Source organism: Lepus europaeus, chromosome 1 (genome assembly GCF_033115175.1).
Source record: "Lepus europaeus isolate LE1 chromosome 1, mLepTim1.pri, whole genome shotgun sequence".
NCBI lineage: Eukaryota > Metazoa > Chordata > Mammalia > Lagomorpha > Leporidae > Lepus > Lepus europaeus.
In genome coordinates, this window is record NC_084827.1 from 180,038,656 (window position 1) to 180,064,295 (window position 25,640).

Here is a 25,640-nt window from a genome sequence, read left to right on the forward strand (position 1 = left end):
GCACGCAGAGGGCACGGAGGGGTGAGGGAGATGCGCAGGCCTGGGCTAGGGGCCTTGGGGACCCCCGCACGGGCAGCCCCCTTGGGGAACACGGGTCTGCCCCCGCGCAGCCTCCTGCCCACCTTGTCCTGGAAGGCTGCGGGCACCTAGTGATGGGGCTGTGGATACAGCCAATGTCCAATGCGTGCAGCAGGAGGGGGACGCGCTGGGCCAACGGCCGGCCTCCAGGGCTCAGCTGTGCGCCGGAGGAATTCCTAACCCTCCTCGCGAGATCCCGGGTATTGGGGGAGAGGCTGGTCAGGGACCCAGGCGCGGCTGCTCAGGTGGCTGGAGCCTCCCGGGACCCTGGACGCCACCCCCTTCAACCGGTTCCCCAGCTGTCCCAACCCCGCCCTCTGCCCCGACCTCCTACTGGGTGGTGAGGACCTGCTGGACCTGGAGCGCATCGTTTAACCCCTTGGAAACCTGGCTGGAAGAAGCAAGTCAGCAGCCACCCCCATGCAGCCTGCCGCCCCACTTTCTGCTTACTGGTCCCTCTCCTCATGAGCTAGTGACCCAGGTAGGAGTTCACAAGACAGAGGCAGGACCCTGGGTGTGAGCAGGGGAGAGGTGGTGGCGGAATGACCGGATTGGGAGAGCACCAGGTGGGACTCCCAGGGAAAACAGCATAGAGAAATTCACTCAGGGGCAGTCTCTGGGAAACTCAAGGGTGGCTCTACCCGGTCCAGCTGTCCAGGTTGTCCGGATGGGCAGCTCTGACTGTCCGCTGCTGGATATGTGTGTCCATTCTCTTCATCAGCAATAACAGAAGCCGAGCCCCCTCCGCCAAGTAAACAGGACAGGGCCCTTAAAAAAGAAGAGCCAGCTTAGGGGAGCAGAAAGGGAGGGGGCTTCTCTGGAACCCTAGAGGGCAGAGCCCACCCTGGGCCTTGCTGAACCAAAGACAAGCAGGAGGGCAGTGGGCAGATCTGGCCACGGAAGTCCGCTCCACTTGCCCCGGGATTGCAGGGTGGGCCAGAGGTCATGGCCTCACAGGGGGCTGAGCCCGCTCCCCCCGCAGAGGGGCTTGAGGGGTGCAGCACAGGCCAGGGCCATCCTCCCTCTCCCTCCCACAGGGAGTCCTCATCCCTGTTTGCTGCTGCCCGGCAGGGTGGGGAGGAGCGTGCAAGGCTGGGCCGCCTTGGTTCTGAGCTGGAAGTGCTCCGTGGTGGCCGTGGTGGCCGCAGAAGTGACAGGCATGGGTGACCTCCTGGGCCTTGCAAGCAGAAGAACCCTTGTGTCTCCTGTGTTTGTCCTCCGAAAAAATACAGAGGACTCAGCTGGCATGGCACTGCTGTGGTCGCTTCCCTGTGGGTGTGCCCGGGGTCCCCCCAGACTTAGGAAAAGAAGGAGCCAGGATCGGGGATTGGTCAGACAACAAGCCCGAAGCCCCCAGTGCCTTCAGCTAGTGCCCCGTGTGCTGGAGCGGAAGCAGGGCCCACAGGAGGCCTAGGGAGGGGGAGAGACAGACAAGGACCTGGGGGGCCTTTTGGGCTCTGCTGGAAACCCACACTTTCTGCGTGGGGCAGGTGTTCCACGGGGGCGCCCTGTGCACCTGTGTGGAGAGTGGCTTTTTTTTTCCTTCCCTTCACAGTGAACACAGAACTAAAGGTCTTCATCATTTGCTGTCCAGCATTGGCTCTGCACAATGAATCTGAAACTCCGTCCCCCGGGAGGAAGTTGTTTACAAGGACCCTGTGCCACTCTGGGTCCTACAGTGCACAAGGCGGGGGGCTGACTCTGGGGGCTCCTGTGGTGTCACATGTCTGCCCGTGGATGGCAGTGACAAGGTTAGCAGGGCAGAGGTGAGGCTGGAGGAAAACCGGTGCCTTCTGGGAAATGAGCCCAGAGCAGCAGCAGTGGCTTGTCCTCACCTGGGCAAACCCCCTGCGCTGGGCCCTGATGAGCCGGAAGCTTGGGGCACAGCGGAAGTTGGCCAGGTGGCTCAGAAAGAGAGGGCAACTATCATGTGCCCGAACAGGATTTACTCCCTGAATTAAGGGACTTTCCCCTCCCCCAGGGACCCCACCAGGGCCTCCCCCTCCCCTTGTTTTTGGAAGCTGAGCTTCAAAAATCTACTTTCTCCTGGGATGTCCCTAAGTCTGTCTATCTTGTGGTTACCATGGTGCCCCTGCCCTGCCTCTGTCTTCAGTTGCTTGCAAAGCCACTTAAGCCACAAGCAGAGAAAGAACACCCCAGAGACCTTAGGAGAGGAGGCATTTCATCCTAACGGGAAAAAAACACCACCAACCAAAACCCACCCCACTTCAGTTCATCCACTATTTGTACCTTACCTGGAGATTTTTTCTCTATACTGCAATGAGCGGAGTAATGGGTTGCACAAAATTGTGCACCACGTATCTTTATTTTAACCATCCACCAAAGGGTAGCTCTGATCTGTACCCAGAATTCAAACGCGTAGTGTGGACTGTCGCGAGTGGATGCAAGGCTGTGCCATGGGTGAACCGTGGAGCCGGAGAAGCAGGCCGGGTGTGCAGAGCGCCCCCTGTGGGCCACACTGGAGATGGCATCGGTCTTGGGGCCGGCTTGGGTTCGGCGGTTCCCGAGCGCCGGGGGTCGCGGGCCTTCCCGGCCCCAGGATCCGAGGGGCTGAGGCACCTCTCTCGGTCGCGCCTCCAAGCGCACGGCATCTCGTCGTTCTAAACCTCTAGGGCGCTAGAGACGCCTCTGTCACAAGGGCGGGGAGAGGCCGGGCACCACGACTGCACCCGGATCCGACTCACCCCGAGGGGTCCTGGCGGGGGACAGCCCGGAGGCCTTCTCGCTCTCGGCCGAGCGCAGGCGGCCCCGTCACGGGCGGGGATCCCAGCGCTCCCACCAGCGGCCCGAGTCCCTAAGACCGGGATGATGAGCGCAGCGCGCCCGACTAGAGAGAGGGTGCGTGCCCGGCCCGCAGCCGGCGCCCGGGAGCGCGCTCGGGGGGCGCGGGCGAACGGGGTCGCCAGCAGGTGCGCTCCGCGCGAGAGCACCGGGCGGCGGGCGGCTCTGCGCTCCGCTCGCCAGCGTTGGAAAGCAGATGCCCGGCAGCGCTGGGCCCCGCGCCCGGCGGTGCCCACCCACGACGCCTCCGCGGGGAGGGAGCGGCCCCCGGGCGCGCGGCACGAAGCGAGAGCGAGGCACACAGGGGGCCCCGGCTCGGGAGCGGCCCCCGCGGTGTGCGCGCCTCGCCGGGGACGGCCCGGCACGGGCGCGGGGCGCTGGCTTCCCGGGAGGCGGAGGCCCTGAGTTCGGTTCGCGCCTCTTGGCAAACCGCTTGCCTGGCCTCGCCCCCGCACTGGGTCCGACCTCCGGGGGCTTCAACGCCGCGGAGGGCGGCGGTGCGCGAGTCCAGGGGCGGGTCCTGAGCGCCGGCCGAGGCCCTAGGGCTGACCCGACGCCTTCCCTCCCCAGGCTCGGCTGTCGCCTCCCCGAGCGTGGCCGCAGCGCGCCCCCTGCGGGCCGGGCCGCCCCGTCGAGGTCCTCCAGGAGGGGGGGGTCCCCGTCGGCGGCTTGGTTTCCACGCGCGCTTTAACCGCGCCCCTCCCCTCGGCCATTTCTTTCTTTTTGAAAGGGAGCAAACACCCCAATTTTAACGCGGCCCAATAATCTCGTTTGCTCGACTCAAAATGTTTCCACCCAGCAGCTACGCGTCAGCCCAGAGCTCATTTCTCAGGGTGGCTTCGCCTCCGCTTTGCACAGGAAGCGCGCCAGGGGCGTGCGGGGGCGCCTCCTCCAGGCAGGGCGCTTGGGTTTGGCACGAGGCGGCCCCCGGGGCAGCGCCTTTGGGCGGGTCCCCGGGGGGGAGGGAGGTGTGGCGCGCGCGGCCGTTACGGGGTGTCCGGAGCCGGACGGACGTGCGCACGGCGAGGGGACCCGGGGGCCTCTGCCGAGCGTTAAATTCCGAATAAAAGTCTGGAATATTCCCGGGTCAGAGGGGCAGCGTCTCATTAAAGCCACCGCGGTCCTGCGACGGCGATGCAGACATTAAAGCGCAGTATTTTTCAATTAGAGCTGACGAATTCAATCAAAATTCCATAGATTAGGATGAAATGAGGCATGGGTCATTTACAGGGGAGTTTAATTGCCGAGCCATTAGACAAATAGTGTATTTGCCATCCCCGCGCGATCCATCATTCTGGACACCCACGCCGGGCCGCGTCGCCCCGTCCCGCGCCCCGCGTCCCCGCATCTTCTGATTGTATCTGATTTCATTTAGGGCCCCGGGGGATTATAAATGTTCGCGCAATCAAGTTCATTAAGGACTCGCGTGCGCGTTTCTGATTGGGATCGCTCCGCCGCCGCCCGCGCCCCCAACGCCCCCCGGAGCTTCGCGCTGCCCGGCCTTTTGTCTCCCCGCGGCCCCCGACGGACCCCGGAGAGCCCAGCCCGGCGGGGCGGCCGGGGTGGGGGCTGGGGGCTCCGCAGCCTCACGGCGATCGCGGCGGCCGGAGCAGTGGGGCGCCGTGTGTGTGTGTGGGTGGGGGCAGCTTCGCGTTCGCCGCCCCCGGCCCGACCCCCGCGTCCGCGCATCTCGAGTGGGTGGGCGCCAGCTCCGCGTTTGCCGCCCCCCCCCCCCCGGCCCGGCGCCGCGGGGAGCGCAGAGCGCACGGCATCCGCGTTCGGTTCCCGCGGCCGCTACAGGCCCCGCGGGGAGGGGGGCGCGGCACGCGGGACCCCTCCCAGGACGCGGGTGGGCGCGGTGCCCAGCGCCAGCAGAGCCAGGAAACAAAGGGGGCGGCGGTCGTGGGGGGCGCGCGTGGGGAAGGGCTGAGACAGCCTTGCAGCCGTTACAGATAATAGCTTAATATTAACTGCTCCTCATAAAAATACACTTTCGCAGAGACACAGTTCCAAGAAAACCCTCATTTTATCCCCGTCCCGGCGCTCGCCGCTGCTAGCTGCCTCAGTAATTTAATTGGAATGGAACGTGAGCAATGTGTCATTTTTGAAGAATTTCTGCATCACTTCCTGGAAATTTGATTGTGTTAACTAGGGGCCTACTGCGTTCTGTTTGGAACCCATAATCGCATTTTTATGTGTCTGTATTACGAGTTCATGTGACCTCCTGTCTTTAGCAGATAAAAAAAAAAATGTTCTCTTCGCATCCCGCCGGCATCAGAGCCCAGCTCCCGCCCGGCGCGCACAGGCGGCCCTGGCTCCCCGCGCCTGCCGGCCTCCGGGTCCGTCCGAGCAGGGGAGCCGAGCGGGGACGCGGGGTGCCCCCGCCCCGAGCCGGCACCGACCAGGGCCGGCCCGGGCCCAGCGTCCTCTGTGCCGTGCCCCGCGCGCGGACGGCGCTGGCCGGAGACGCGCTCCTGGGGCCGCAGTGGCGAAGGCGCGCGTGCAGGCGTCTCGGAGGCGCGGTTGTGCGGGCCGCCGGGGGCGCGGGCACCGCCGCGGCGAATGCGTGCGTCGGTGGAGGAAGGCGCTCGGCTCGCGGCTGTGGCGTCGCCCGAGACTCGGCTGGAAACTGCCTTGAATGGCGCGCACGGCGCCTATGGCACGCGCACCTGCCGTGTGCCGAGGAAGGAGGCGACTCCATAATCGATATTTTAATTACCGAATCTCTCATTACGGCTGCACAGTTCTACACTTCCCCTACCCCCGGAGGGTGCGGAAGGAAGCCTTTCTCACCGGTCTCCTCTCCTAATTCTGGGGAGCAGGTGGCTGGGCGAGGCTGGGACCGCTTGCTTATGGCGCCACCTGGAGGTGACAACGCGTTTCAAATTCTCCCCAGTTGTTCTGCAGGGTCCCAGAGACTTCTCTCAGCAGTGGAGTGAGATTAATCTTTTAACAGAGAAAGATGGTAACGAGTTCTGGATTTAAACCTCAGAAATCGGCTGCAGTATTGGGCGCGGCCGAGGTTTGGGGCTTCCCCTTGTTATACATTCCCAGCTAGCTGTGCACAGAAAATGAGACCACGGAATAAATGCATCCTTGAAGTGATGGGGTAAGAGGTTCCCGGCTCATCACGGGGTCCTGGGCGCCCTGAAGAGCGGACAGGCACCCGACCTGCCGCTGGCACCCCGCCGAGGCTCAGCCCGGAGGGGCCGGCCGCCGCAGCAGGCTGTTTATTCTGCAGACCTATATTTCACACCGCTTCTGTACAAGGTCAACCTGCCCCATCCGCCTTGTGTCTAAAGGGCTGCTTCCGAGATTGGAAACCTGACAGTCACAGCGGTGCTGGGATTGGCCCGTGCGCCTCACAGGGTCGGGGGCTTTGCTGCTCTTCAGAGCGCGCTGCGTTGGTGATTACCAAGTCACTTTAAATAAAACCGACACAAACACGGGAAGGAAGACAGGCCCACGGCTCCGTGCAGAATTTTAAACCTAGCACGTCACACGGTGCCTGATTGCTCACGGACTGTGGATCGCATCTGGGAGCCGGGAGGGGGAACTTCTCAGCCTGTGTGGGGGATGCTTGGTGCCGAGAGAGGCCAGCCCCGCCCCCAGGACCGGGCTTGGTGCAGTGTTAGTTCTCTGTGGTCACATAATGAGTAATAATCAAAGATAACAGGTGGGAATAGAGGGAATATTTCCCTGATGTCTTTTGTAAAAATAGGTAAAAGCACTATTTGCTCTTTTTATTTTAATATTTGTTTATTTATTTGAAGAGTTATACAAAGAGAGGAGAGGCAGAGAGATCTTCCATCTGCTGGTTCACTCCCGTTGGCTGCAACAGCCAGAGCTGCACTGATCTGAAGCCAGCAGCTTCTTCCAGGTCCCCCATGGCGGGTACAGGGACCCAGAACTTGGGCCATCTTCTACTGCTTTCTCCCAGGCCATAGCAGAGAGCTGCATTGGAAATGGAGAAGCCGGGACTCGAACTGGCACCCATATGGGATGCCGGCACTACAGGCAGCGGCTTTACCCGCTATGCCATAGCACAGGCCCCAACTATTTGCTCTTGTTATATTATGAGTGCATGATTTAAAACTGAATTTGGAATTAAAGAAGATAAGGGACTGGCACTGTGGTGCAGCAGGTTAAGCTGCCGCCTGCAGTGCCAGCATCACATATGGGCGCTGGTTCCAGTCCCAGCTGCTCTGCTTCTGATCCAGCTCCCTGCTGATGAGCCTGGGAAAGCAGTGGAAGACGGCCCAGGTGCCTGGGAGACCCAGATGAAGCTCCTGGCTCCTTGATTCGGCCTACACTCCCCTGCCCTGGCTGTTGTGATCATTTGGAGAGTGAACCAGTGGATGGAAGATATTTCTCTTTCTCTCTCCTCTCTCTCTCTCTTTCTCCCCCTCCCCCCTCCTTGACGTGTAACTCTGCCTTTCAAATAAGCAAATAAATCTTGAAGAAAAAAAAAAACCTGCTTACCATGCCCCTCACCATAAAAACCAAGGTAAGTTGAGCTTATATAATATTCTCAACGAGAAAAATAATGATCGCCAGTGTGGGCTGTGTTTAAGAAGGAAAATGTTGTTAGATTCTTTAATAATAATAATAATAAAAAGCTACCAGGGTATATTTAGTTCACTGTAAAGAAGTGATTCTAGTGTCGTCTTTGTGGATGCTTCTCTCAACTAATTCCCTCCCTCCCTCCCGCCCTCCCTCCGCCCTCCGTTCCCTTAGCCTCCGACTCTCTATCTCCCCTCCCTCCCTGTTTCTTCCCTTCCTTCGTTCTGGTCCGTGTGGAATCACGCGGTCCTCGCATTTCACATCTCACACACGGAGCAGACAGCACAGCTACACAGTCATCGAAGCAGCGCTTTTCGCTTGGGTTTAACAAAGTAGATTGTGAGCAGTGACCAAATTCTGCAGAACTATGAATGAATTCCGTCTCGTCTCACGGGAACACAGCCCAGACAACTGCGCTAGCCATTTGGGCCCTCAGCCGGCCGCCGAAGACCCAGACCGCGTGACGCCACGCGCACGAGGTGTTCAGAGGAGTCCAAGCCACGGGCACGGCAAGCAGAGTGCGGGCTCCTGGGGGTGATGGAGGAGTCAGCAGGGAGTCTGGCCGCTGTCCCTGTGGCTCTGACCCCATCTCCGGCCGTGCAGTGTGCTGCAGCCCCTCCCAGGCCAAAGCCGGCCCTCAGAGTCCCACCACGGCCTCTGCTGCTCACCTGCTCTGTGACTCAGTGAAGCTCCAAGTCCTTGGTCTGGCCCCGCCCCCACCCTCCCAGCCCAAGTGTGGGCGCCCTGCCCCCCGGGGGGAGCCGAGGCCCTCTGGCCCCGCCCCCCACCCTCCCAGCCCAAGTGTGGGCACCCTGCCCTCTGGGGGGTTGCGTCACTGACCCTGCCTTTGTTGATGTTTTCCTCTGGACACGGTGGGGGCTGGGGACAGGCTGCCTGGGATGCAGCTGTTCTTGGAGCACCTGGAGAGGTCAACTGTCCATCGCAGTTGCTGCCACACGGGAGGGTGTGACGTGTAGCCCGGCTGCAGCTGGAAAGCCCAGGAGCCGCTGCACGTCCATCAGAGGATCCACAGAGGCTGTGAGCTTGAGTAAGGCCTGCAGGTGGGGCACAGCGACTGCCCTTGAAAAAGCCTGGGTGTTGCCCCCCCTCCACCAGGGCAGGGGCCACCCGCGAGCCCCAGCATCAGTCAGGAGCATGGGGAGGAGGGACGCAGCACAGGGAGAGCCCCGCCCCCGCCAGGTGTCCCCGGGGCGAGCTCTGGTTGCGTGCTGTCTTAGCGTGCAGGTCCCTGAGGTCCCGGCCCAGGGCTGTGGGAGGCCTCTCCGGGGGGGAAGGGGGCAGACAGAGCTTGGAAGAGCGCGGGCAAGGGACCTGCACCAGGCCCTGGGGGGTGGAGTTGAAAGAGAGGCTCATTTGGGTGCCAGAGGTCCCGGAGGGCCAGCACAGCCCCCCATGGGCCGCTGTCTCCGAGAGCTCTCTGAAGAGGCCGCGTGTACCTCCCAGTCCTTTGTTTGAGGGACACCAGCGGTTTCAAGGGACTGTCACCGGCAATTCGGGGGGGGGGGGGCGGAAAGCGCTTTTGGTTTTGTTTTTTAGAGATTTTATTTATTTGAAAGGCAGAGTGATGTGGGGAGAGGAAAGGGTGAGGGAGAGGGGAGGAGAGGAGAGAGGAGAGATCTACCCGACGGCTCATTCCCCAAATGGTTGAAACGGCTGCGGCTGGGCCAGGCTGAAGCCAGGAGCCATTCTGGGTCTCCCACGTGGGTGTCAGGCGCCCAAGCACCCGGGCCACCTTCTGGGCCCTCCCGGGTGCGTTAGCAGGGAGCTGGAATGGAAGTGGAGCAGCCGGGACTGGACCTGGCGCTGACACAGGGGCGTTGCAGGCGGCGGCTAACCACAGGGCCGGACTCCGGACAAGGCTTGTAGAGAAGCAATCCCGTTTCGAGGGCGGCCTGCAGTTCAGCGAGGTCCTCCGAGCTTTCCTGGCCCCGTGGCAGAGCGAGGTGGGAATGGCCCACCCCTCCCTCCTCTTCCGGGTCGCTGTCCTCCACACGAGGCCTCCTCGGAGGGGTGGCCATGAGGACAGGAGCCGGGTTCCCGTGCCCGGGTCTTCAGCGCAGGACGCCCTCTGGTTCCAGAAGCAAGTAACTCCGCAGGGCCGCGGGCAAGGGCAGCTGCGGGATGATGTCACAGCACTTCCTGCCACACAGCCGGCGGACAGCACAGCGGCACAGGTGCTGCAGGCAGCGCGGGGCGTGGCCCAGGGCAAAGAAGGACTGGTAGAAGGCCTTGTGCGTCTAGAAGGCAAGGAGCGCAGCGTCAGGGGTGGCCACGGCACCGGTGGGCTCCTCCCAGCCACAGCCCAAGGGAGCAAGCACCGCCTGCCAGCGTGCCGCCCCCAGCATGTAGGCCGGCCTCCCACCCGCAGGGGTGGATGATTCCGGCAGCCTCCTCCCACTCTGCCCTGCCCCGCCCCAGTGCACAGCAGCCCTGCAGCTTCGGGACGGCTCTCTTCACCTCACCGGTGCAGACGCGCCCTTGCCTGGGGCCAGTCTGGGTTCAGGGCCCCAGGCCCGAGCCAGCAGCCCGTGGGGGCTGCTCTGAGGTTCAGCGATGGGTGCAGACTCTGAATTGTACCTGTGATGCCTGTGGCTGCCTTAGTCCAATTCTGAACCATCAGAAGACCGGACTGACCCACAGGGCCACACGGGCCCTCCAAAATACAGCCAGAGACTTGCCACAAGCCTTGGCCCACAGCGTGCGCCCCAACCACAGTGTCCTGGCTGCCCATGGGACATTGGCTTCAAGACACCACCCCCCTCCCGGTCCCAGGGCACTGGACTCGCCAGGATGGCTCAACTCCTGTATATAAATGGCACAGCATTTGTACAGAACCTCGCACATCCCCCTGCACACTTCAGATCATCTGTAGGGGCCGACGCTGTGGTGCAGTGGGTTAAAGACTCTGCCTGCGGTGCTGCCGTTCCATATGGGCGCCTGTTCGAGTCTCAGCTGCTCCACTTCCGATCCAGCTCCTTGCTGATGGCCTGGGAAAGCAGTGGAGGATGGCCCAAGTGCTTGGGCCCCTGAACCGACATGGGAGACCCAGAGGAAGCTCCTGGCTTCGGATTGGCAAAGCTCCAGCCATTGTGGCCATCTGGGGAATGAACCATCGGATGGAAGACCTCTCTCTCTCTCTGTCTCTACCTCTCTCTATAACTCTTTCAAATAAATAGAATAAATCTTGAAAATCAATCATCCGTAGATTGCTTAGGATACCTGCTGGAGTGTAAATGCTACGTAAATAGCTTTATACCACGTTGCTTAGGGAATAACAAGAAAAACATCTGTGCTTGTCCAGTACAGGTGCAGTGTTTTCCCCAATACTTCTGCCCCGAAGCTGCTGAGTCCCCAATGCAGAGCGCACGGACGCAGAGGGCTGAAGGCTCGGCAGCTTCTCCTGGCCGTGCAAGCACCGAGCTCCAGAGGAGAGGCAGAAATACAACCCCCCACCCATCCTGTTCTCCTCCCCCACATCAATGCAAAACACCATGCAGAGTGGGCAGGGGTGGGCAGGGGGAGAAAGGCGGCTCCGCACCTGCAGCGCGTCCTCCGGGATCACCTCCTTCCAGGACTCGGACACGCGGAGCTGGGAGTAGGAGTTGGAAAGCAGCTCGATGACGGCGGGGGCCGGTGCGCAGATCCTCAGCACCTGCAGTCCAGGTGGAGACAGGCGGGCGCGTGGGTTCCAGGTCCCTGGGTGACCTCACCACGTCCACGTCACACGGGGGACAGCGGGGTGGCTGCAGGGGTCGGGAGGGTTCCGTGCAGAGCAGCACAGGCAGTGGCTCTGCAGGGAGCGGCCGGGGGCTGAGCACCGGCACAGGGCATCGGCTGGGGCAAGCGTTTAGCCTGGGGGCTAAGATGCCGGATGCATCTCTTAGCAGAGGCCCCGCGCCCCGCTGACCCGCACCCTGGGAGGCAGCAGTGAGTTGCAGGGAGCTGGGTCCTGTGCCCACGTGGGAGACCTGGGCTCACTTCCTGGCTTCGGCCCCGGCTGTTGGCGGGCGTTAGGGGAGTGAACCAGTGGAAGATGTCTCTGTCTCTTTGGCTGCCTTTCAAATAAATTTTTTAAAGAATCATAAAACTTAAGAATTGTTTAAAAAGCAAGCTTTTCATGCTGCAGAAGTCTGAACATACGCCAGTGTAGACCAAATAGGACGATAAACCCCGGGTCTCTTTCCCCAGCCTTTGGCCAGTCCTGGCCATCCGGTCCCCCGGTAGTATTTGGAAGCAAATTGCATGTGTGCCCTCTCTCATCTGTAAGTAAAGGATTACCGTTGTAACATCCGGGAAACCAACAGCTGTTTCTGACTGTCACCTGTGGTGCCGCCGGGGCGCAGGCTCACCGCGTTCTCGTCCATGCTGTCACATTAACAGAACAATTCCTGTGTCTGCGGAGGAACCCAGAGACGGCCGACACAGTAGGATCGGCGGATAGGATGTGTGTTTAAATCGCTCACTTTTGTTTCATGGGATTTGTCTGTTGTAGAAACTGGGTTGCTTTGTCCCGCGAGCTCCTCACGGCGACGGTCCTGCCGGCTGCGTCCCGGTGGGGCCGCGCTGCTCTGCCTGTTTCTGTCCATTTGTGGTTGGAGTCAGAAGTCGGACCAGACGCCGACGGCAGAGAGGGGCTCTCTGTTGGCCAGGATTGTCCCTCACCAGAGATGCTGGTTAAGGTGCCCGCACCCCACGCCCCGTGCCAGGGAGCCTGGATCTGATCCCCGGCTCCAGCCCCCTGCTACTGCACACCCTGGGGGGGCAGCAGGTGACGGCCCAGGTACCTGAGTCCCTGCACCCACCTGGGAGACCTGGATGGAGTTCCTGGCTCCGGGCTTCAGCCTGGCTGAGCCCTGGCTGATGTGGGCATCTGGGATGTGGACCAGCAGATGGGAGTCTGTCGGTCTGACTCCCAAATAAATAGAAAACAAAGACAGTTCTTCCTGTTTCTTGGCTTGGAAGGCTGAGATGACACAGCTTTGCTAGGACCAGGCACTGTGTTTCTATGGATACACACATGCACACGCATATGTATATATTCAGGCATACACACATATGATGAGCATATGTACACATACATGCATACACACATGTATGAGGATATACACACATGCGTGCATACATATATACACGTATGTATATGTATGTATATATAAAGTTTATTTGAAAGAGAGAGCGAGTGAGAGCTAGAGCAAGAAGAAGACAGAGATGGAGTTCCCACTGCCTCAACGCCCCCAACCACCAGAGGTAGGAGAGGTGGACGCCAGGAGCCGGGATCTCCATCCAAGTCGCTCACGTGAGTGGTAAGAATACAAGTATTTGGCCATCATCCGCTACCTCCCACGCCATTGGCAGGAAGCTGCATCGGAGGCACAGAGTAGCCGGGTCTTGGACTAGGTGGTCCCGTGTGGGATGTGGGTGTCCACGTGGAGGCTTACCCCACCGCCCCACAACGCCTGCCCTCCAAGGGAACACTTGCATCACTCATCATGACTGCTGCAGTTACGCCTCACTCATCCCTACGGTTTCAGACCTAAAACTCCTTTAAAACAGAAACACACGGTGCCTGTGCTGTGGTGCTGAGGGTAAAGCTGCTGCCTGGGACACGAGCTTCCCTCATGGGTGCTGGTTCGAGTCCCAGCTGCTCCACTTCTGATCCAGCTCTCTGCTGTGGCCTGGCAAAGCAGCAGGAGATGACCCAAGTCCTTGGGCCCCTGCACCCACGTGGGAGACCCAGAGGAAGCTCCTGGCTCCTGGCTTTGACCTGGCCCAGCCCTGGCTGTTGCAGCCATCTGGGGAGTGAACCAGCGGATGGAAGATCTCTGTCTGTCCCTCTCTCTCAGTAGGTAATTCTTAAAAAATGAACTAACTACAGGTATATGTTTCAACATGGAGAATTTCACAATATCAAACAAGAAAGATGAGATTTTCTAAATTAATTTTCTTTCTTTAGAGATGATCATGGCTAACATTTTGTTAATTTTGTTTCACTGATGTTTTATGCATTTAAACAAAAAAAAAATTAGTGTTTATACAGATGGTCCTCACCTTAACCATACTTGACTTAGGATTTTTGGACTATGATGGGGCAAAATGCAGCCCACATTTGGTGGACACCAAACTTGGAACTGTGCATTTGGGTCTCTGTGGGCCAGTGCCATGTGGGGTCTCTCTCTGTGGCGATGCTGGGCAGCTCCGTTGGGTCCACGCTCACAGGACAAACTAGAGGACACGGCTGGGCTGCTGGGCTGGGCTGTCCGGGGGGCAGGGTGGCGTGCACGCATTTCCCCCTTAGATCCATTTACCTCGGGGTTAGCAGGACGTTACCCACTGCACGTCGAGGAGCACCGTAGGACAACAACGAGCGAATGCTCTGTGTATTATTCTGAAGCTTCATCATTTTCCTACTCAAAATAAATTTTTAAAATTCAAAACTTATAAACAAGCATTTCAAGTTTATTGTAATGGCCACATACTATTCCATGAATGTCATCTCTCTGCTGGCTCACTTCTCAAATGCCTGCAATACCTGGCCTGGGCAGGCCTAAGTCAGGATCCAGAAATTCCATCTGGTCTCCCTCACCAGTGGCAGGAGCCCAGGTACTTTGCCATCACCGGCTGCCTCCCAGGTGCACGAGCAGGAAGCTGGATTGGAGCCAGGCCCTTCCCTAGGGGACACAGATGTGCCAAGTGGTGGCTTAGCCCACTGTGCCACACACCATCCTCAACATTCTTCGATTTGATGGCGATGAATATTTTAGAACATAAATGTATTCCTTTTTGCAGCCAACCATTCTACTTTCAATGCTTACATTGAATTCCTGGGAACAGAGTTGCAAGGTCCATTTTAAAGCTTTGAAAACCAACGGCCGACGTCCTTGGTGCCTTTGAAGGCCTGTGTGTGACAGGGCTCTGCCCTCTGCCCAAAGCGTCTCATTGGTTATTTGGGCTCGAGAGGCACAGTAGGGAACATTCACTTTTCCCGCTGATGGACCAGTTGTCTTTCTTCTTTGGTGACTTGATAATTCTCTTTTCCTCACCTTCCTGTCGGTATATTCATTTTTTAACTGATTTGTAAGTTCATTTACTAAGGCTATTTTTCAGGCAGACAAGCATTTTTGCAAGTGATGATTTTTTTCTTACTAAATATTAATATTTCTTGTTTATTTTCTTGTCTTATATCGGCTGGAGTTTTTAAGTTCAATGTTAAATAACAATGGTGGTAGGCACAATCACCTTACTCCTGGATTCCTGGTTTTAATAGAATTATCTTTTTTTAAAGATTTATCCATTTATTTGAAAGGCAGAATTACAGAGACACAGAGACACAGAGGCAGAGAGAGAGAGAGAGAGAGAGAGAGAGAGAGAAAGTCTTCCATCCGCTGGTTCACTCCCCAAGTGGCTGCGATGGCTAGAGCTGTGCTAATATGAAGCCAGGAACCAGGAGCTTCTTCCAGGTCTCCCATGCGGGTGCAGGGGCCCAAGCACTTGGACCATCTTCTACTGCTTTTCCAGGCCACAGCAGAGAGCTGGATCGGAAGTGGAGCAGCTGGGACTCGAACCAGCGCCCATATGGGATGCCAGTGCTGCAGGCGGTGGCTTTACCTGCTAAGCCACAGCGCTGGTCCCATTGCCTACTTGTGAATAACTGAACTTGGCTTATAGCTTTATTTTTAGGGCTATTTTGGCCAGATTTTGATATCAATCTATGTTAAATAACTTAGTGAACCTACCTGAGAAATTGTCGTTTCGGTTGGGAAGGTTGAAGAAGGCTCGGCAGAGCCTGCGTCTCACATTGCCTATGCCTGGCCGGAAACACTTGGCTAGTTTCAATTTCTCCCGTGGATATTAGCATACTTGATTTTGATTTTGTTAATCTCTGTTTCCTAGAAAATGATCTTCTGTTTAAAGGCGCTCAGTCTGGGTGCGCAGGGAGGAGGTGGCACGGGTGACGGAGGATTATTCCGGAAGGGCTGTTGACTCGGGGCTACTGGAGCAGGGGCGGGAGCCGGGGAATGACGGGAAAGGTGCAGTGTCCTGGATCTGGGGCAGAGCTCTCGGCACCCCGGCCTGAAGAGCGGTCTGGGGCTGGCTCTCCAGAGGCACCGGTCTACTGGAGCAGGTGCGGGAGCCGGGGAATGACGGGAAAGGTGCAGTGTCCCGGATCTGGGGCAGAACTCTCGGCACCCCGGCCTGAAGAGCGGTCTGGGGCTGGCTCTCCAGAGGCACCGGTCTCTGGTGGGGGATCCCAGCGAGCCTGGGGCAGAAGTGCCGTGACACCCCACTGGCTACACCTGGCTGGGAGACCCCGGGGCAGCCTTGGGGTTGTCGTGGGCAGCAAGTCCGCGAGGCGGGCGCTCCACTCCGGGAATAAGCACCCTTTTCTCCTGAAGTTCACTGCAATGGTATTGTCAATGTTCTTGTTTTTCCTGGTTCAGTCTTGCTGTAGACGTCTCTATTTTAATTTCTCTTTCAAGGAATCAGTTATCGTATTTTGTCAATTGGTTCTCTTACAAAATACTCTACCCTATTAATTTTTGTTGTATTGTTCATTCCGGTGGTGTGTGCTAGTTCCCTTTCCGGCTTCTCAGACGGATCGCTCAGCTACTTTAGTAACATTTGCCTCCCGCAGTCATAAGGAAAGCGACTTCTGAAATGGTATGAATTTGCCTCTGAACCGGGCTGAGGTCGTATCCGTAGGTTGTGAGGCACAGCGCTCTGGCTGCCTGTGAGTCTGAAACTACAGGTGTGGCGGTGATCTGGGAGTGCGGGACACCATGTGCAGAGAGGTACTTTAGAAGTGTCACAGCTTGGGGCTGGCGCTGTGATGAAGTGGCTTAATCCTCTGCCTGTAGCGCCGGCATCCCATATGGGTGCTGGTTCGAGACCCGGCTGCTCTACTTCTAATCCAGCTCCCTGCTATGGCCTGGAAAAGCAGTAGAAGATGGCCCAAGTGCTTGGGCCCCTGCACCCGTGTGGGAGACCCAGAAGAAGCTCCTCGCTCCTGGCTTGGGATTGGCGCAGCTCTAGCTGTTGCGGCCATCTGGGGAATGAACCAGCGGATGGAAGACCTCTCTCTCTCTCTCTCTCTCTCTCTCTCTCTCTCTCTCTCTCTCCCTCTCCCCCCTTCTCTCCTTCTCTCTCTGTGTAACTCTGACTCTCAAATAAATAAATAAATAAATCTTTAAAGAAAAGGAGCAGCTTTTACTTTAACGTCCTGGCTGTGTGCACTGCGGCTCGCACAGACTCTGGTTGGGACACGAGGAGCGGTCCTATTTTGCTGGGTTCCAGTTCCATTTGTATTTGTCGTATTCATGACTTGGAGCTTCCACGCTCTTCTTCCCCAGCTGGGCCGTGAGAGATGAACTAGAAAACCGCCCGGCGTTACTCTCCGCCGCTTATCCATGTCAGTGGCATCTTTTTCGGCACCAGAGGGTGAAGAGCCTCATCTCTCCCTGCTGACGGCTTCGCCAACACCAGGCGAGTCCTTCCCTCTTCACTTCCTGATTCTTCCATGTGGCACATTGATAAAAGATACATTGATAAAAGAAACTTCGGTTTCGCCAGCATTACCTCTGCATATCCCTTAATTTTAATCTTTTATTTCAGGGGCTGGCGCTGTGGTGTAGTGTGTTAAACCTCCACCTGCAGTGCCGGCATCCCATGTGGGCGCCGGTTCGAGTCCCGGCTGTTCCACTTCCAATCCAGCTCCCTGCTGATGGCCTGGGAAAGCAGTGGAAGATGGGCCAAGTCCTTGGGCCCCTGACACCTGTGTGGGAGACCTGCATGAAGCTCTTGGCTTTGGCCTGGCCCAGCTCTGGCCTTTGGGGAGTGAACCAGCAGATGGAAGATCTCTCTCTCTCTCTCTCTCTCTCCCCCTTGCTCTGTAACTCTGGCTTAAATTTTTTTTTTTTTTTTTTTTTTTTTTTTTTTTTTTAATAAAGAAGTGGCAGCAAAGGCAGATTGTCGGCGGGTGGTGAGTGGGTTGGGGGAAGATTTCTGGAGGAAGTGCCAACCCACCAAGACCCGGCTGTGGTGCCGCAAGCTGCAGCCAGACAGGGAGTGGGGTGGTGCAGGCGGGGCAGGCTCACTGTGCTTTGTCTGGGAGGTGAGAAGGAGCAGGCAGCGCTGGTTGGGGCACGGGGTTTGACCAGGGCAGTGGTGGCACGTGACGGGGAAGGAAGGAGTCTGGGGCAGGGTCAGCCAGGAGCCGCGGACACGGGGGAGCCCCGAGGGTTAGGAGTGGAGGAGGGACAGGGCTCCGTTTCCATCTTGGCAATCTCACCACGGGCAAGAGGTAAGAGAGCCTGGCCAAGGTTCCCGCCATCCAGAGGGGCAACGGTGGCGGCAGTCAGGATAGAAGGAGAGGGAAGATTCCGGGGCACAGTGGCCGTGACTGCTCCGGCTGAGCTCTCGCTGAGCGCCATGCCCTTGGTGGCTGGACTGTCTCCACACCAGCTGCCCTCGGCCCCACCGCTCCCTTGCCACAAGCACCGTGAGCTGGCCACATCCTACGGTCCACGCTCCGCATCTCTTGCTGTTTCAGCCACGTCCGGCCAGTCACGAGGTCACCCTCTCCCTTCTTCACTGGCTCCACTGGCCGCTCCTCCCCGGTTCCTGGGCTGCTGTCTCCTCTTTCCGCCCGTCGGAACGCCCTGCTGCCCCACTCCCCGGTGAGCTCACCAGGAGTCCGCACGCCGCTGGCTGTGCAGGGTCTGCCCCGGCTCGCTCAGTCTCTCTGACTCCAGATTGACATGTAGCGCTGTTGTCCGCTCTTGGCCACAGCACAGCACAAGCCCAACTCCTGTGCCCCCGCCCTGAGCTCGCCACCTGCTGCTCTCAGACGACAGTCCTGACTTCTCTGTCCCTGGCATCCTGTGTCCAACCTGAAACCCTGGGGGCTCCACGTTCAAGACCCATCCCGATCCGGTTCCCTCCCCGTGCACGCCAGCGGCATTCTGCGTGGGATCATAGCCACAGCCTCCCAACTCACCTCTCTGCTCCTGTCCCCTCCTAAGGGATTTTCTTGACACAGCGGCCAGGAGGAGCCTCACAAAACACTAGTCAGGGGATGTCAAACCTCCGCTCAGACCTCCAGTGGCCAAAGTCACCACGGGGACCCTCAGGAGCCCGGCCCGCCTCTGCTCCCTCCCCCTGCCCGCTCCTCCACTGAGCTGTGGGCTCTTTCCACGGGCAGCCATGGGGTGGGGGGTGGGGGGCTGTTGTTCTGCACACACGCCAGGCCCCCTGCAGCCCCCTGCTGCACAGCCTACCCCACGCCCGGCTGATGCAAGCCTTTTGGTTGAAAGTCACCCACCCTATCTACCCTCCGTAGGCCTGCGCCAGGCCCAGCCCGATCCTGCTCTCCAGAGCCCTTTCACTCCAACAGCCCATTGCACGTGCCTACGGTCTACGCACCCGTCTTCCTCCTCCAAATGCGAGGCAGAGGGACTTCTTCGTGTCTGCTCTGCTCACCCAGTTCTCCTAAGCGGCTGCGTAACTAACAGGTGCTCCGTGAAGACTGCTGAACAAACCACAGACGACAGTCCTGACTTCCCTGTCCCTGGCATCCTGTGTCTGTGGTTTATTTTCAAAAAAGTGCAGTAGGAGGGCATGTTTTTGAGACCCTGATATCTAAAAGTGCCTTCTTTTGCTATCAGGGTGAACCCTGTTTGGTTGAGTCTACAATTAGAGTATTCAGACTTTCCCTTTAAAAATCTGCAGATGGGGCTTGTGCTGTGGCGTAGCAGGTTAAGCCTCTGCCTGTGGCCCTGGTTCGAGTCCTGGCTGCTCCTCTTCCGATCCAGCTCCCTGCTGTGGCCTGGGAAAGCAGTAGAAGATGGCCCAAGCATTGGGCCCCTGCACCCATGTGGGAGACCCGGAAGAAGCTCCTGGCTCTTGACTTCAGATGGGCCCAGCTGTTGCAGCCATTTGGGGAGCGAACCAGCGGATGGAAGACCGCTCTCTCTATCTGTAACTGCATCTCAAATAGATAAACAAATCTTTAAAACAATAAAAATCTGCAGATGACATTTCATCGTCTTACGCTCTGTTGCAGCCGAGAAATAGGGGTCCAGACCGATTGTTAGTCCTTGAGGAACAGCCCGTTTCTTCCTGGGAGGCGTTGCACGGTTTTCCATGTCTTTTTAGGAGGTTTCTGCTAGAGTGCATTCAGGTGTGTCCCCACCACTGCTCGCAGAGAACAGCTACCCAGCTTCTAACCAAGCTCAGGCTTGCCTGGCAGCGAAGTCTTCTTCTGTTACGTCTTTGTGATTATTTCTGAGCTGCTTGCTCCAGCTTCCTCGTTACTTGTCCGGAGGTCGGCTCTCTGCTTTCTGCCTTCGGCATTGCTGTTTTCTTTTCTAATTTCCTGGCTCTGTTCTTTTTTTGTATGTCCTTAACAACAATTTTTATTGCATTTATTTGAAAGGCCGAGAGAGAGAGAGAGAGAGAGAGAGAGAGAGATTGTTCATCCTCTGTTTCACTCCCAAACACCCACAACACAAGGCCAGGATGAAGCCAGGACCTGGGAACTCAACCCAGGTCGCCACGTCTGTGGCAGGAATCCGAGAACTTCACCCACCACCTGCTGCCCCCCAGGGTGTGCGTTAGGAGGAGGCTGGAGTTGGGACAGAGCCAGAACTCGAACCCAGGTTCCCAGCATCTTAACCACTGCACCAGATGCCAGGCCCCAAGAAGAACCTGGACATCAGTCCCCTTAGCAGCACTGTGGTTGCCTTCCCAACAATGCACAGAGGTTGTTTGATCAGTCATGGCCATTACCCCTCCCCCCACCCCCAGTAAGCCAAGTCATGGCCTTTCCCCACCCCCCACCCCCAGTGAGCCAACCCGGGGAGGTTTCCTCAGGGCTGGACATGAACATGGCAGCTGGACAGCCCAGCGGTCGGGGGAAGGCAGAGAGAGGAGCCATTCTGAGGACGGAGCTGACTCCCCGAGCAGACCCCGACTGGCCCCTCGGTGACACCATCAGGGCACCGACAGCCCCTCCCCAGGTGCATACGTCTGTCCATCTTGCCATGACAGAACAAGGTGCGTTTCCCCAGTCAAACCTCTGAGTTGGGTTTTCTGCTACTTGTGGCCAAAACCGTCTGTATCAGCCAGAGTCCAATCGGACAAAAGAGAACATTCTAGATCTTTCAACTGGAGAGAATTTCACACCTGGCCCCGATGACACCAGCAATGGCGCCACCAAGAGGCCAACAAGGGCACGGTGAGGCAGCCCAGAAACCAGAACCCAGACAGCGGCTGCTACCTTACGACCAGTGGGTCCTCGGAGTGCAAGGTGCAGGGCTGCCCACGGGCGGCGGGACCCCAGTCCGGAGCTGCCTGGTGTGGCCGGGGCCTTGCGGGCAGGAGCTGCCTGGCGGCTGCACGAGGTACATGGGCGGAGGAGAAGCACCGTGGCTCCCTTTCCTCCTCACTCGTTTCCCGCGGCGTCTCCCGTGGAGCCAGGAGACTGTGTTCAGCTCGAAGGCGTCCAGCGGAGAACTCAGAACAGCAGGGAGGGGCGGGCGGCCACGCAGGCAGCCGGCCCAGCACCGGGAGCTACGCCATCGGCATGGCTGGCCTTGAGTGAGTGAGCCCTGTCTCTGAGCTGTAACGTAAGGATTTAGCCTGGGATTGGACCCTTGTTGTCCGGGGCCAGTTCTCTCCTCGGTCCTCCTCGTCGCGTCCTCCTGCTGGCTTTGTGGCCTCCTTCTGTCTTCTTCCTGGGATTTTCTTCTGGGCCTTGGGATGGGAGACGCGGATTTCCCCTCTCCTTTCTGGATTCCTTTTTTGTCCGTTTCTTCCGTGAGTCTGGTGACTTTTCTCTTCGCCTGGCTTTGGTTAAGGTGCGATCCAGTCATGGTCAGCGGGGAGGGGTGGGCTAGGTGCAGGCGGAGTCGGGGTCGCTGGCTCAGCTGGTGCTCACACGGTGGCCAAGGCAGAGCCCCCTCAGCGGACACTTCACTCCAGCTCCCCAAATACGCTGCATCTCCCCAAGCTACCCCACTGCCCAGCTACACTGCTGGGTGATGCCTGCTGGGGGGTGACGTCTGCTGGGGGGTGACGCCTGCTCGGGGGTGACACCTGCCCAGGGGTGACGCCTGCTTGGGGGTGACGCCTGCCCGGGGGTGACGCCTGCTCGGGGGTGACGCCTGCTGGGGGTGACACCTGCTCGGGGTTGACGCCTGCTCGGGGGTGACGCCTGCTCGGGGGTGAGCCTGCTCGGAGGTGAGCCTGCTCGGGGGTGACGCCTGCTCGGGGGTGAGCCTGCTCGGAGGTGAGCCTGCTCGGGGTTGATGCCTGCTCGGGGGTGACGCCTGCCCGGGGGTGACGCCTGCCCGGGGGTGACGCCTGCTTGGGGGTGACGCCTGCCCGGGGGTGACGCCTGCTCGGGGGTGACACCTGCTCGGGGTTGACGCCTGCTCGGGGGTGACGCCTGCTCGGGGGTGAGCCTGCTCGGAGGTGAGCCTGCTCGGGGGTGACGCCTGCCCTGGGGTGACGCCTGCCCTGGGGTGACGCCTGCTCAGGGGTGATGCCTGCTCGGGGTGACGCCTGCTCGGGGGTGACACCTGCTCGGGGGTGACGCCTGCTGGGGGGTGACGTCTGCTCGGGAGTGACGCCTGCTCGGGGTTGACGCCTGCTCGGGGGTGACGCCTGCTCGGGGTTGACGCCTGCTCGGGGGTGATGCCTGCTGGGGGTGACGCCTGCTCAGGGGTGACGCCTGCTCGGGGGTGAGCCTGCTCGGAGGTGAGCCTGCTCGGGGGTGACGCCTGCCCAGAGGTTGCCTTGAGGGCACTGAGCATTTCTGTCCTCCCCCCTCTCCGCTCCCTTCCTCTTGCCTCTGTGTTCAAAGCTGTTTTTATTTTAAAGATTTATTTATTTGAAAGTCAGAGCTACAGAGAGAGAGAGAGAGAGGGAGAGACAGAGAGAGGTCTTCCATCCGCTGGTTCACTCCCTAGATGACTGCAATAGCCAGGGCTGGACCAGGCTGAAGCCAGGAGCCAGGAGCTCCACAGGTGTCAGGGCCCCAAGCACTTGGTCCGTCCTCCACTGCTTGCCCAGGCCATCAGCAGGGAGCTGGATGGGAAGTGGAGCAGCCGGGACTTGAACCTGGGCACCAGTGTTGGTATCGCAGGCAGCGGCTTTACCTGCTAGGCCACAATGCCGGCCCCCAGAGACATTTTTAAGAAGACAGAGGTGGCTGCTCTTTGAACCTGGTCATCACACTGACACTGGAAAAATTATGACCTTGGCTCTCCTCCCTCCCCCGATTTGTTTTCCTCCTAACCCAGTGCGGTCCGCACAGGCCTTAGAGAAGGAAGCAACGGAGCAAGGCACAGATTTGCTGCAGAGGGAGCGCCGGGCAGGCCCTGGCCACACAGGCCGCCCACACCAGCCAGGCCTGGCGTCCACCACGTGTTCTTGCCCAGCAGCCACTTCCGGCCACCAATGTGCCATTTCTGCGTGCCGGCCTGGCCCCGGGTTCCACCTTCCCCTCTTCGTCCTCGGGAGGAAACCAGGCCATACAGAGCGGTCCACACCGGACACGACGCCCCCTCCACGGTGCTATCCCTGCTGCCCGGGTCTCCCCAGCCGCGGCCTTCCAGCCACCCCTGACGGGCCCTGTCACTCTCCTGCAAGATGCTAAATGGCTCCCAGGGCCGGCGCGCCCACCCCCAGGACGAGGAGCTGCCCTCCCTGCCTCCCCGCCCCCGCCCGCGGGGCACAGACTGTGACAAAGTCTTATTGCCTGTCTCGGGAAATCATTTCCTGTCTGTCCCCGGTTCCACCTCTCTGGGGCTCCCCGGCACCGGGCCGCACGTGTGCCAGGCAGCTGGCTGGCTTCATTATTTTTACGCCAACACGGTTTAAACATCTCCGCCGCCTCCTCGTGTCTGCCGAGGGGCGCCTGCCACATTACCCTGACATGCTGATGTCATTAGTGTCGGCGCATACTCGCTCCGGCTAATGAGGCGGCAGAAAGAAAATTAAGGGGCGACACACAGAGGCGCATTGCTTTGTATGTAGATGGAGAGATACAGCGAAAGCAAGGAGGACCGGCGCGCTCTTGATGGCGCCTGGCCTCGCGCCCCACGCCCTCCGGGGACACGGGGACGCACAGCTCCGTGAAGCCCGCTCCGCCCAGGGCTCTCTCACTGAGGCCTCCGTGCAGTGGGGTGCATTTGTGAAATCGCTTAACCTAATTCTGGAATTCGGTAAAAAGAACACACGGAACTCGAGGTTCTTATTTCCAGCATTGCAGGTGTCCACCAGGCGAGGCAAGACCCAGGCTGTGTAGGTGCTTCTAGAATCGCCACTTTATGTATTTATTTATTTGAGAGGCAGAGTTACAGGCAGAGAGGGACACACACACACACACAAAGAGAGAGAAAGAGAGAGGTCTTTCATCCACCGGTTCACTCCCCAAATGGCCGCAATGGCCAGAGCTGTGCCAATCTGAAGCCAGGAGCCAGGTGCTTCTTCTGGTCTCCCACACGGGTGCAGGGGCCCAAGCACTTGGGCCATTTTCCACTGCCTTCCCAGGCCACAGCAGAGAGCTGGATAGGAAGAGGAGCATCCAGGACTTGAACTGGTGCTCATATGGGATGCTAGTGCTGCAGGCGGAGGCCCAGCCCACTACGCCCCAAGAATCTGTCACTCTTGCCATCAGCCTCCGCCCCGCCCCATGCAAGCTCTCCGCGTCTCTCACTGATGGCCAGCGCTTGCCGTCTGCACCTGCCCAGGGCGCTGCTTTCACTCCAAACGCCACTGTGCCTGGGCCGCCTCTGCTGCCCACGATGTCACAGTCTCACTGTTCTCAGGCCAAGGCCCAGCCCCGAGCAGGGCCCACACCTGTAGAGTCTCAGGTCTCCCTCACGCTCTCTCCTCTCCAGCTCCTGGTCACCTCGCTGTGGGCACACAGAGCAGCTTCTGTCCTGCCCCAGGACGGGGGCTCGTGCTCTGCTTCTGTTGGGGATGTTTGTCCGCTCTTCCTAGGTGAGTCCTCAGCCTTCAGATCTGGGCTTGCCGACCCCGCTTTGCCTGGGGGATGCTCAGGCCCTGATCGGCACTTGTCAGGTGAGATGGGCCTTGGATTGGCAGCACTTGTCACCATGGCAACATCACACAGGTGAGTGACCCCCCGACGGAACCTCGTCATAAGGCCAGTGCCCCGCACAGAGGGTCCCACGAGATAGCTGTTGAATGAATAAACGGACGCATGGCCTGGGGCCATGGCTGATCCAGGGGAAGTGTGGCGTGACGTCTGGTCCACAGGTAACTGGATCGTCTTGGGGAACAGTAGGGTGGGGGCAGGGAGCTGGAGCTCGCTGGCCACGTGTGTTGGGTGCAAACGAGCAGAGCTCATGGGAGGGCTCAGGTGGCGCTGAGGGACAGATCAGCGGCTCCCTTGCAGGGAGGGCAGTGGCTTGAGTCTGGGATGCGTGGGCCAGCCCTGGCACCGCCTGCTTCTGCCCCTGTCCCAGCCTGGAGAGGCGCTGGGCTGCATGCTTTTTCCAGACTCTTTGGGGCTCCAGCATTCTCTTCGATGGTCGAACCAGAAGTGAGCTCTTCAAACACGGCCCACCTTCCCATGTTCCTCTGCATGCTGTCCCCAGGCCCGACCTGCCACCCTCCAGAACGCAGGCCTGGCTGCAGCCGGCCCCTGCTCTCGCGTCCCCTGTCTCTGCCTTGGGTGCTGGCTAGCAGCCAGCAGGGCAGGACAGCATGGCCTGGTGGACGTGCTGGCTCCCCAGGCTGTGGCACCAACGCTGATTGTCAGGGCCGAGCACCACACGGGGCTCCCATGGCTGCTCGGGGCATCCACGTGCCGCGCCACTGGTACCTTTGTCCCGGCCTGGGAATTTTGTGATTTATACATCACAAGCTCGCTGGGAAACCTCTGTCTGTGTGATTCGCAGCTCCATAGGTGTCTCTCTGCAGCCATCTGAAAGATGGTTGTTGCCCATGGATGATGGGCTCGGCGACTTTCCTGGTGGCTCTGTGCTGGGCGTCCTTGTGGGCCGACTGAGGGTCTGCTGCGGGCTCCACCGGGCTGCTGAGCCCAGGCGGGTCTCCCCTTCCCTGGGGGACCTCGCAGGAGCCCGGGTGGAGGGAGACTCCAACTCTGGATTTGCACGGTTTGCTCTGGTCATCCTAGGACCAGACTA

The 25,640-nt window shown here is 59.1% G+C and overlaps 1 protein-coding gene across 1 annotated transcript in view; it reads right to left on the reverse strand.

Annotated features, from left to right (window-relative positions):
• Positions 1–9,072: 9,072 nt before the first annotated feature.
• The window catches only part of ASB18 (ankyrin repeat and SOCS box containing 18), a 57,965-nt gene continuing 41,397 nt past the window's right edge, over positions 9,073–25,640 (reverse strand). Inside the window, exons 5-6 of the mRNA XM_062202561.1 lie at positions 11,003–11,116; positions 9,073–9,701 (exon numbers count right to left, since the gene is read on the reverse strand). Coding sequence (XP_062058545.1) covers positions 9,516–9,701; positions 11,003–11,116 — 300 coding nt within the window. The 3' untranslated portion in view covers positions 9,073–9,515. The remainder of the gene's footprint in view (positions 9,702–11,002; positions 11,117–25,640) is intronic.